Genomic DNA, 12,704 nt, shown 5'->3' with positions numbered 1-12,704 from the left:
TGGCATTACGATTACATTGTAATATTAACAGTAACAAACAGCATGGATAAGCTGTTATTGCTGGCAACAGTGTGTGATATTTACCCAATACTGAGTGAGATGAAAATAGCCATTTAATAAGCCATCTGTGTGTTTTGCTGCTAGTAATAAAAGAAAGTTTGAGTTCATAAACATAAGTCACATCTGAGCACATATATCGATAAGGCAAAGGTTCATGAAGCCAAAGTGCCTCCTGACTCTAAAAGGACTTAATTTAATGCAGGGCCTTGTTTTATTAAATAAGATATGCCGCACTCTGCATAAATGCATTAATCAATAGAAAACTGCCACACAAATATTAGAATAATTGATCCAAGATGATTCAGCAGTGGGGTCTCAGGCTGTGCAGGATATTAGCTTGGCATAACAGTCTTAGTGAAGGTCAGAAGATGCTACACTAATGACAAATGTCTTCTTTTTGACTCCTACTGCTCAGGCTTTGTTTGGGCTAGTTACAGGAAATTACTTTCTGCACCTTCCATCATATTGCACTCTCAACGTTGTGGCTTTAGGCCAATTACCAACCAAAAAACAAGCTGTTAAAGTCCAACTTTGATTAAAGGTGTTCACACAACTCACACCAAACTGCAGGTTATTAAAGTAAGAGTTTGAGAGGACGTGAATAACACACACAGTGTGGGTCCACAGTAATGATGCAACTGACCTCACAAAACATCATCAGAATGGCTTGTCAGACAGCCAAATAGCTTAGAAAGCATCTTAGCAACTATTTGTGAAAACACTATGAAGGGTTCCCTGAAGAAATACAAAGATGACTCTAAAAATGTCCTACATTATCCCCACATTTGATCAATACCATGTCACCTGTTTACAACAACCAGCTTTTTGCACCCACTATTTTGGTCATGACTGATCGGCATGATAACTTAAAGGAGCATGAGGCAGGATTTATGAAAAAAATGCGTATACGTTTTAAGTTTTCTAGTAATAATGTCAGATGAAGCGTTCCAAACCAAAAAGAATGAGCCCTCTAGCGTATCTCTCCTTTGCCTTGAACAGGCTGTGTGCTGCAAAATGCGCTGCAATTCTGGGTCCAAATTTCCTGCGCTGTCCTGGGGATGTGACATCAAATGACGCTGCATGAGCGTTCTCCCGTGCCGGCTTCGCTGTTGGCTGCAGTAACCCCGACGGTGGTCGTGGCGCTAATGAGTCTCATTTCTTATTCTTGCCTCAAGCTCCTTTAAGCTTTTTGGTACAAGTATTTGTGACTGATGACATGAACATCATCTACATTTGTTGCATTCGATGTGCATACAGTGCATAATGTGCACATGCAAATATAAAAGTCAAATCAAAATTGAAAGACGTCCCCTAAAATGTCTTTCAAAATATCAGCCTCCGAGATCAAATTTTCTTGTCAAGAGAAAGTAGATAACATACATTTTTACTAAAAGAGGAATGCTTTATAAACAAAGGATTTTAAGCTCTTGGGACAACTTTTTGTCTAGTGTTAGTTAAAGGAGGACGAAAGATTCTGACTAAAATTAGGTGAATTGAGGAAATGTTGTGGGATTTTCTCAATCATATTCCAAATGGCAACAGGGCCACATCTTGTACAAAACCCTGGCTCCCATCATGTACCTTGTAAATGCATATATGCCTTCTGCTACTGCTGCTGGCCTTGTTCTTCGGCCACATAAAAAGCTGGAAAAAGGAATACAGCCTCACAAACAACCCAGCATTCAAAGACAGTCAAGAATTGTCTTCAGAAACAGAAACTGAAGAAGAGGTGAGAAGAGGTGAGATAAACACATTTTCCTAGACCACGTCAAATCTTTAAGGTCAACAAATGTTTCAGAGGTTCAAGAACATTTGTTAATTCCCCCTGAACTGCTACTTTCCTGGTTTGAAGTTTGAAAATTGGGGTGAATGAAAGATAGAACTGTCCGGTTCGTACCAATAAGGGTCTTCTCATTGTGATTTGACCAAAAATGCAGGACACTGGTTAGATACTGCAGATGATGTCACTGGCAGAGGCAGAGGACCCTATATAATGTCTTATTAAACTGAATGTCTTCTTTGGTGACTTCATGTAATCCACCTATACACATGGGGTTGACCCTCTTGCCTCTGGTTGTGACTAGTGACAGCTTTGTTCTACGTTCTTGCTCGCTGTCCATGGTGCTGAAAGTCTGTTTACAACTTCCTTTCTCCACAAACAGTAGACAACACATAACATATAGTTTATAGTAGGGGTGTAACGATACACTAATCTCACGATACGGTACGATACACGATATTGAGGTCACGATAACGATACGATACGATATTATAGCAGTATTTTTTTAACAACCTTGAATGAGGAACATATGACTGGAAAAAATGGTCTTTTATTTGAAAGACACAAAATACAAAACAATGCTGTGCGTTTGCCCTATTGTTACAGTTTGTAATGCTTTATAACTGTTTAGGTTTTAAAGAGAAAGCCAGGCCAACCATTTTCCACAAACTGAACTAAAAGTAAATGTCAGGTTTGCATTATGCATCTTCAGTTTCATACAAGTACAAATATTTTGCCACAAACTGAATAGTTTCTCTCATGTATGATTTGACTTTTTTCTTTTCCAGAAATTGAAAAACTAAAATTAAATAAATAAATAAAAGTAAATAAATGCATACAATTTTACATCATAAAAAAGATTGATTCTTGCTCACCTTATAAGTGTAAGAGGAGATTTGTTTTTGTTAAGAAGGTTATTTTGGTAATTCAGGGTTCATTATTTTATAAATATATTCTTTATATTCTGATGTAAATCAGGGACTATAATGACACTAGTCAGTTTATCTGTAGTGATTAGTCTGTTTTAGATTGGGCGGAGTGATACGCCACAGTACGGCACTAGGTGCTGTGTTGATGTTCTAAAATCCTACACTGTTGAGCGGACATTAAAGTACGCTCGAACTCGGAAAAAGTTGTCCCCGTGTTTACCCTACTCACGACCCCAAAAAGGTTTAATTTAATAAGGTAAGGCTTAACTCTACACCAGACTTAAAAGTTCAGAGCTCAAAACCCTGCAAGAGTCCCGTGATCTGGACCGCAAAACGGTACTAGTTTCTTCTGAGCAGAGTGAGATTTTGGTCCGCGGGTCGAGGCGCGGTCGGATGCGCATTACTAGTCAACACAATAGATTAATATCAATAACCCAATATCGCGATAAACTTTGTCACCTCCACGACACATATTGTGACGTTTTTGTATCGCGAAATTTCGTGGCACGATATATTGTTATCCCCTAGTTTATAGTACATGGTCACTCTATTCTGACATGGTTGTACCAATAGATATCTCAGTGTTGTAGATAACAAATTGCATTTGCCACAAATCCATTTTGTACGGCTGCTCTAGTTACAATTTTCATTAAAAAAATATTTTAAACTATGTTTCATGTACGTGCATGTTCAAAAAGGCATACATTTGTGGTGTGATGAAGTTTGATAAAGGGGTCTCTCTGCCATCATAACAGCTCAAGTTGTTCTCCCATAGTAACTACTGTATATAGTGGAACATGATGACATAAAAGGACATCTACTCCTATAAGGTTTCACTGAACAGTATGAGTCTGGGGGAATTTGAGTCAAATACCCTTCAAAGCACATAATCCAAACATTCCCCCAAAAAGCTGTGCTAGTATAATATTGGCACAGTTTCAACATTCTATCAGGTTCGCTGTGTAAGGTCCCTACGGAGATGATCGAAATGGTCGACTGCAATTGAAGTTTATTCAACTACAGATGATAACAAAATTTTAAAGTTGAACCATAGAGACAGAAAACCTGTCAACCTTCAGTATTTACAATTAATAAGACTTTCACTGGGGGTTTGAGTGCGCCTGGAAATATATAACTGCAGCGTAGATAAAATGAAATAGATTGCTTATGACAAATGGTGATCCTGAAATCAAAATGTCAAGGCTTCTCATATTCTTGGCCATCTTCTGAATTAATGCAACCTAGATTCATTAAAGAGCCCCAAAAGGCACCATGCCCTTCAGAGTACTGTATTAACACTGAGTTTATCAGACAACTGAAATGGTGTCGGAAAAAAGTGACACTTGAGTAGCAATACAGATACAGATTTACCTCCAAATGCTTACTACATTAAAATCACACACACCTTTTTCTCTTGGCTTTAGCTCTTGATTGATGTCATGGCTGGAAAAGAGAGAACAAAATATAATTAATATCAAGTTCAAAATATTGAATCAACATCTTAACCACAGAAAATCGGTCACATTGGTATTATTGTAATTTCCATAACCATTGTTTCATGCACCAGTATAATATCACAGGTTTTGTAGTTGTTATTTAGTCTTCTCCTCTTTCGGTCCATATCTGTGAACCAACCTTACCATGGCTAACAGGAAGCACAGAGCACAGCGCTTTATTTAATTAGTCACAGCAGCTGAGTGCTCATGTGGAACCAAACAGGGGAGGCAGATTGGCGTAGAGAGATAGACAGGCATTCTCCCATCGGGCCTTGGCTGTGCTGTCAGAGGAGCGTAGATTACATGACAGAAGGGGGATTGGGGGAGCAGGGTGGATGTGGTAGTGGGTGTTGTATGGCAGGAAGATGTAAATGGCGCCTGTACAGGGGGATTCATTCCAGAAAAATAGATTGCTTTTCCTTCTGAAGTACCCCCTTTCACAAAAGGACACTGCTTTTTTTTTTCCTTTTTTTTAATATGCAAACAAGCAGGCAGTGGGACAAGGCTGGTGGTGTGATGTACAGCCCAGAGTGTTCTGACTGCTTTTATTAACTGTGACAATGCTCATTATTCCAAATGATTTAGAATCAGCTACTTTTCTTCCACCTCATCTGACACTTATTTGGTGGCCTTTTCCTTGTGGCCAGCAGATAACCTCTGAGAGGGTGCACAAGTAGCTCTGTGTGCAGCAAATTCTTGATCAGTTTCTTTCTCCGCTCAAAGCAAGAAAAGGACAAAAGGAGAGGAATGTTTCTTCAACAACTGGCTTTTATAATATACTAATACTTTGCCGTATACAATATCAGAAGGGAAACCAAGGACAGGGCATATTTACACTGCCTGGCTGCAAAAGGTCACAGACTCATACTTTATTGGAGCTTTATTTATGGCAGGTATTTACTTTGCCATCATTTTGATAACATATGCTTTTGCCAAAACCTATACTTGAACACAGAGGTGGACTTTTTTTTTCAACCAAGATCTTGTAATGATGATGGAAAAGTTTAAGTACTTTATAAAGTCTTCCCAAAGTTCCTCGGTGGAGTTAAGGTCTGGACTCTGTGGTCGGAAATCAACGTGAGAAAAAATATTTCACAATTTGAGCCCAAAGAATCGGGAGATTGCTATCTTGGAATATGCCTGAGATATTATGGAGGTTTAGTAAGATCAATGTGTTGTTTTTTTTTAATTTCCTTTTCAAAGACCAGGCACTGTATTTATTGATTACCAGAAGACTTGGTATATTTAAGAATTATATGTTTCAGTATAGTAATGAGAGGTTTATTAGGGCCCGAGCACTTACAGTGCGAAGGCCCTATTGTATCTGTAGGAATTTTTCTCTTTCTCGTTTTTATTTTTCCGACGAAATGAGGGTCTTTTTTCCCCCTAAACGTGGTCAAAGTCCTCAAATTTTGCACCAAGCCAGGCCTGGCAAAAAATGTGATATTTAATGGTTTGCATTAATGGGCGTGGCCTAATGGCTCAACAGCGCCCCCTAGAAAACTTTGTGCCTCAAGCCCCACAATACGGTTTGACGTACGTGCACAAAAATCGGTACACACCTGTATCATGTCACAACTTAAAGAAAAGTCTCTTGGCGACATGGCCGAAACCGAACAGGAAGTCGGCCATTTTGAATTAATCGTGTCATTTTGCCACAATTTATGCCATTTCTTCGGCAGTTAATACGGTCCGAACGGTAACGTGCACCCAGGTGTGTTATACATCAAAATGTGCGTCTCCATCCTGCGACGACGCGCATTACTTTTCATTTACAAAAGAGTTACCGTGGTGACGCTAGACGCCAAAAAGCGCACCCCCCCTTCATCTGATTGGTCCATATTTGATAGTTCCCCAAAGTCACCAAATTTTTCACGCAAGCCAGGCCTGGCGATAAATTTTATATTTTATGGTTTGCATTAATGGGCGTGGCAAGATGGCTCAACAGCGCCCTCTAGAAAACTTTTCTCTGCCATAACTTTTGAGTGGTTTGACATAAAGAGTCGTGGGTGGTGTCATCGGACATGGTTTTGAGTCCTTGACCATAATTGGTGCAAATTGCATGCGCGAGGGCCCGTTCATCGCTGCTTGAAGCTTTAATATTCCAATTATTACCTTTTAAAGGTGCCTATAATATTGAAAGAATGTCTCTAAACTCACCAACGGGAAATACAAAAGTTAACATGTGACTTCCTGTACAGTGCTGAACTGCAAGGGAATTTGGCTAGAGAGCTTGAATATTCTGTGTGCAGCTATTAGGAAATGTTTTGCAGGAAGCGCTCTTAATTAGCACTCCTAACGTTATCCTGTGACCCATATCTAATAATGAAGGCAACAAGAGTGTTCTATTTACATATCATCAGTCAGTAATGTGTGACCGCTGGGAGAACCCTCTGGTTGGGGAAGTGGTGCCAGTGAAAGGGGGGCACGTCAGGCTGAGCTGCATGGGAACGCATTTCAGGGCCTTTCAACATAAGCTGAAGCAAGGTAGAATGGCATGTTTCTGACCTGAAGTTCTGTCAAAAAAATAGTATTATAAGACCTATGGTTGCTGATTTTTATTAAGCGTTCATCCCGTACTCTTACAAGTTTTTTACCGCCACTACATTGTAACGAGATTGGGCTCCTAAACTTTTGTCCTTACAGTATTACATCATAAGGGAAATCACAGTCACAAACACTGACATGCACCATTGTTTGCCTCTTATTCTTTTTCTTTGTGTGTCTCATAATGCATTAGAAGTCCTGTAAAAGCCCTGTACAATGTACAATTAAATAACATATATACACACACATACATATATTCTGCTCAAAAAAAAGGGAACACTTAAACAACACAATGTAACTCCAGGTCAATCACGCTCCATTTGCACAAGCACATGGAGCCACACACACTACTGAGCCTCATTTTGATGTGTTTTAAGGACATTACTGTACATCAAACCTGGATCAGCCTGTAGTGTGTTTTTTCACTTAAGTTTTTAATGGTGTGACTCCAAATCCACGCCTAAATTTGATTTCCATTGATAATTTTTGTGTAATTTTTGAGTTCCCTATATTTTTCGAGTAGTGTATAAATATCTATATATCTATATACACAGTACAGACCAAACGTTTGGACACACTTCCCCATTTGTTTGAATGAGAAGGTGTGTCCAAACTTTTGTACTGTGTCATACATATATACATATATATACATATATATATATATATATATATATATATATATATATATATATATATATATATATATATATATATATATATATATATATGCTCTTCAGGTTTTTATACAAACTAATGGACGTTAACATTAGAGCTAGCCAGTTAGGTTAAGTTACAAGGTTGGTAAACGTTGGCTGCACACTGTTTCTTACCTTGCTCTACGCTGACTTTAATAATTCCAGCTTCACCGTCACCACCCTTTTTTAAATATTTGTGTAGAGAATCTCTGAGGCCTCTATTTTCTTCTTCTCTTTTCTCTTCTTTTCTGAGCACCGGACTTGTGCTGACCGGACATTTTGACCATTCTAATGGTTGAATTAAATGATAACATCAAAGTTTGATCAGCGGCCAAACCATTTTTGTGTTGGGGGTTCTTGACCACAAGGACAATTAGGAAGAAAACAAATAACAGGCTTTTATGTAACTCAAATACTACATATTTTTTCCACAATTAGGCATATTTTGAAACATTTTGAAAAATGATTCCATAATTTAATGAGAATAAAAATATATATATATATTTTTTTTTTTCTGTTCTGCCGCCCCCCCCCCCCCCCCACCCTGGGCGTGTGTGTGTTTGAAGTGTTATATTTTCATTGTTAAGTTTGAATATGATGCAAAAGACAAAGATTGTGAGCTCAGATAGACAGTGACTCAAAAGCTTAAGACTTTTGAGTGATTTTAGTAATGTGATCTGCTTTCCAACGGCTTCAGTGTTAAGGAGTCTGAAGACGGTGCTATGTGGGGTTTTCTTCTGCTATCTGCTGTATAGGTCTTGATGTTCCCCGATGATCCATCTTCACAGCCACTTCCCTTGAAGGGTTAATAAAACAGTTTTTGAAACCCTGCTCTGCTTTCAGAGGGTGTATCAAATTGTTCTTTTCCAATAATTCTGTGTCTGTGAAAGAGCTGGGTCCCTTGCACACTCTTCCAGGGGCTTGAGCATACAAACTGAAGTCAGACTCTGACAGAAGCTGCACTCAGCATTACTGCAGCCCATTCTAAACAACACAATACGTATTTTACCAAATAGATATCAGACAGAAGGTGAGAGATGAAGGCAGCATGAATTGCATGCCACATGTTCCTACATGTGAATGAACATTAATGTATGAAAGCGCTTTGTGTCTCTCGGGGTGTCCTGCCAGTGTTGCTGTTGGCTCTAGCAACTGCAAATATAACCAGAATTTCAGCCACACTGTTTGTTAAACATTGTTTGCCTCTGCTGTAAATGCAACAAAGGGATCACATGCTATTGCAAATGAATGAGCACAGGTCTCTAGTTATCACTGGTTATTGTTCGAATCAGGCTGCCTTTGAAAGGGAAGGCGCACTCTCCTTTGGACAGCTCATTAAGATAACACACAAACGTGGCTCGCCATCATCCTGGGTTTATAAAAGTGGGACTCATTTCAGCTCCTTTGTCTCATGCAGGAACCTTTGCCTTTGTCAGCGCAATTGGAGCCAGATGGTAAAACAAAGCTGCTTGTCTGGATTGCTTGGAGTGTGATCTCATAAGACTAAACCATTAGCTTGACTTCACGAGCTAACTGCTCACAATATCCTCCTGGTTCCAACAGGGTGCAGAGACCATTACAAGAAAATGTGAGGGCAAGAGTGGCTGTAAGTTTCAGTCTTGTCATAGGAGTACATGAATGCTACACTTTTCCATCTGTATCCTCTTTTTCTTAGCGCCTTCAGCCAAAGCTGAGCAATTAAGTCCTGATAGTTGTGGGATGGCTGACCCCCCACTCCTCCTGGCTCCACAGAAATCTCTAAAACATTCATGAGAGAGGCAGTAAAGAATAAAAGCCATTGTCCCCCTTAACTCAGAGATTCCCCTTCACCTCTCAGCTTATTAAAATCACATGGTATTAACTTTGGCGTTCACTGAAAGGCTAAATAATTCAATCAGAATGGAAAAAAAAGAGTGAAATGAATAACTCTAATGATATTAATGCTTGAGGGAGAACTGCTCAGGACTGTGAGGGTAGTTACTGAGGCTAGTATTGCAGAAGGAGCTTGTCTTGCGTGCTAATGGAATAATTAATTATGAGCTCGTAAGGTCATATTTTGTCTAGGTTCAACAGCACTATTGCAGCGCAACTGAAAAAAACAGAATTGTAAATTTGGCAAACCTTGACCTAAATTTCAAGTAATTGTTCAGTTTTCGTGCCCGCTTGGAGTTTATTAGCAGACCAACAGCACTCCTTAAGGAGCATGTTAATGTCAATACATATTAGGGCTGGGCGGTATGGACTAAAAAATGTATCACGATAATTTCTGGCATTTATCCCGATAACGATAAAAATGACGATAAAAAATACCAATTCAACTCCACCTTTTCAACTATAAATCTATCACCACATTCAATCTTTGGAGCCCCCAAAACACTGCTCTAAAAGATACTAAATGCTACTAAACTACACCAATTAAATTGAATTGATAAAAACCAATTAAATGAGTCAGGCTCGTTTCTTTCTTTCTTTCTTTCTTTCTTTCTTTCTTTCTTTCTTTCTTTCTTTCTTTCTTTCTTTCTTTCTTTCTTTCTTTCTTTCTTTCTTTCTTTCTTTCTTTCTTTCTTTCTTTCTTTCTTTCTTTCTTTCTTTCTTTCTTTCTTTCTTTCTTTCTGGCTCATTTCTTTCTTTCTTTCTTTCTTTCTTTCTTTCTGGCTCATTTCTTTCTTTCTTTCTTTCTGGCTCGTTTCTTTCTTTCTTTCTTTCTTTCTTTCTGGCTCATTTCTTTCTTTCTTTCTTTCTTGCTCATTTCTTTCTTTCTTTCTTTCTTTCTTTCTTTCTTTCTGGCTCATTTCTTTCTTTCTTTCTTTCTTTCTTTCTTTCTGGTTCATTTCTTTCTTCCTTTCTTTCTGGCTCATTTCTTTCTTTCTTTCTTTCTTTCTTTCTTTCTGGCTCATTTCTTTCTTTCTTTCTTTCTTGCTCATTTCTTTCTTTCTTTCTTTCTTTCTTTCTTTCTTTCTTTCTTTCTTTCTGGCTCATTTCTTTCTTTCTTTCTTTCTTTCTTTCTGGTTCATTTCTTTCTTCCTTTCTTTCTGCCTCATTTCTTTCTTTCTTTCTTTCTGGCTCATTTCTTTCTTTCTTTCTTTCTGGCTCATTTCTTTCGTTCTTTCTTTCTTTCTTTCTTTCTTTCTTTCTTTCTTTCTTTCTTTCTTCTTTCTTTCTTTCTTTCTTTCTTTCAGGCTCATATCTTTCTTTCTGTCTTTCTTTCTTTCTGGCTCATTTCTTTCTTTCTTTCTTTCTGGCTCATTTCTTTCTATCTTTCTTTCTTTCTTTCTTTCTGGCTCATTTCTTTCTTTCTTTCTTTCTTTCTTTCTTTCTTTCAGGCTCATATCTTTCTATCTTTCTTTCTTTCTTTCTTTCTTTCTTTCTTTTTACCGTTTTTTACCACGAGATGACAAATTCTTACCGTGGGGAATTTTTTGGACGGTTTATCGTGAACGGTAAAATATCGCCCATTCCTAATACATATACAACAGCCAACGGTGGAGCAGCTAGCCTCGTTCTCCCGTGATAGGAGTATGTGTCTCTCCTATCGTACCTCAGCACATGTGAATCACCCATGGCATACTCGATGATGCACCCCTGTACCACCACATACACTGCATTTACACCTTTCACTGGAAACGCTCAGGTCAGTCTTTTTCATCTTTGGCATGTGGAACCCAGTGTGAATTTCTTCAAAGGCAAGCTGCACCACGGGCCCATCTGACCACAGAGCACGTGTCTAATCTCTTTCTGTCCATTTCAGATGAGCCTATACCACGAAACTGGGAGGCGTTGCTGTCTGGAGCTGATATATGGCTTGCTTCTTGTGTAACCCAGTTCACGATTAGCTTTCTGGATGCAGCATCATGCTTTGTTGAATGAAAATGGTTTTCCGGGGCACTCCCAAACCCATGGGGCTAAGTTGATCACGGTGGAAAAATGGGGACGCGGTGTGGCCAGAAAGCTCAAGAATCACACGCATCCCACAGTTGTTTCCAACTTTGGTCTTTATGTAATGAAATGTCCCAAAAATACCAGAATTTTGTTCCATAATATTATGCAATGTAGATTTTGAATGTCCCAAATCTTTAAAAACGTGGTAAAATGACAAATATGCCAGTGGAATATTTATATCTTTAACTCATTAATGATTCTCTGAGGAATTTTAAGTGACTGGATATCACTCATTACCTGGGAAGACTAAGACCTTGGTGGGTGCTCCTTTATAGTGAAAAACAAGTAAATGATGTATAACCTCAATCAGAAAAAGTAAGAACAACAAGGAAAATGCAAATCAACCTTTTCATGCATTAACTAATAAAATGTCAATTTCACATCTGTACACTTAATATCCTTTTGTTCTTATAATTTCCTTCATTAAATTTTCAGTTTTGACAAATCAGTTTACCAAGAGCAGCAAAATGTTACAACAATACTCTAAGTGACGAATAAACTGTTACAGATGATCTTTGTATAAGTTTCTGGACATGTCAAAATGACCAAAGACACTGCAGCTACGACTCGATTGCAAAATCAAATTGGTTTGGTATACAAAAGGTAATAATACAGGTATAGCTGTAGCTTTGGCTACAGTCCCCACCTGCAACACTGAGGTCAGTTATTATTCCAGAAAATGAAAGTTTGTAGTATGTGTGTATAGAAAATGAAAGTTTGTAGTATGTGTGTATAGTGTGGGTATTTTCACTGACTTGAGCTACTGCCTATCTTGCCCAGGACAGTCTTGAAAAGTAAATACTAAATCTTACAAGTTTTTATTTCCTGGCTATCTAAAGGTAAAAGAATAAATATAGAAATAAACACAGCGGTAATGTATTTTTCTGATCTCAGCCAGTGAAAATGTGGATGTTAACATCTCTATGATAATGTGGCATGTCTATCTAAACAACACAGACCAAAAGAAGTACAATCGAAACATAAAAAGCTACAGGTTCCAGGTCGACTGAGATTTTCTTCAGTTATTTAGGAATAATGTGATCTTGCGATCAAAATCCTTTGGTAACAACTGTTGTAGTTTCAATACCTTTTCTTTTCCACTCAGCAAGTATCACCGCAAGGCAAGCATTAAAACATGCTTTTATTCATCTATCTTCCTTTTTTTTGCGCTGCATAATAAATCAATCAGCAGGGAAATTGCAGGATAAAGCTTAGTCTGCATGATTCATTTAAATAATCACCTCCCCAAATTTTACGC

The 12,704-nt window shown here is 38.3% G+C and overlaps 1 protein-coding gene across 2 annotated transcripts in view; it reads right to left on the bottom strand.

Moving 5' to 3' along the window:
- cd276 (CD276 molecule) overlaps positions 1-12,704 on the bottom strand; it is a 122,779-nt gene that overhangs the window by 26,915 nt on the left and 83,160 nt on the right. For both annotated transcript variants that reach the window (XM_061746251.1, XM_061746252.1), the window contains exon 7: positions 4,175-4,212. In XM_061746251.1, the coding sequence (XP_061602235.1) occupies positions 4,190-4,212 (23 nt within the window). In that variant the 3' untranslated portion in view covers positions 4,175-4,189. The remainder of the gene's footprint in view (positions 1-4,174; positions 4,213-12,704) is intronic.

Source organism: Cololabis saira, chromosome 2 (genome assembly GCF_033807715.1).
Source record: "Cololabis saira isolate AMF1-May2022 chromosome 2, fColSai1.1, whole genome shotgun sequence".
In the NCBI taxonomy this organism is placed as follows: domain Eukaryota; kingdom Metazoa; phylum Chordata; class Actinopteri; order Beloniformes; family Belonidae; genus Cololabis; species Cololabis saira.
The sequence above is the reverse complement of the archived record's forward strand: the minus strand, read 5'-3'. Positions and strand labels throughout refer to the sequence as shown.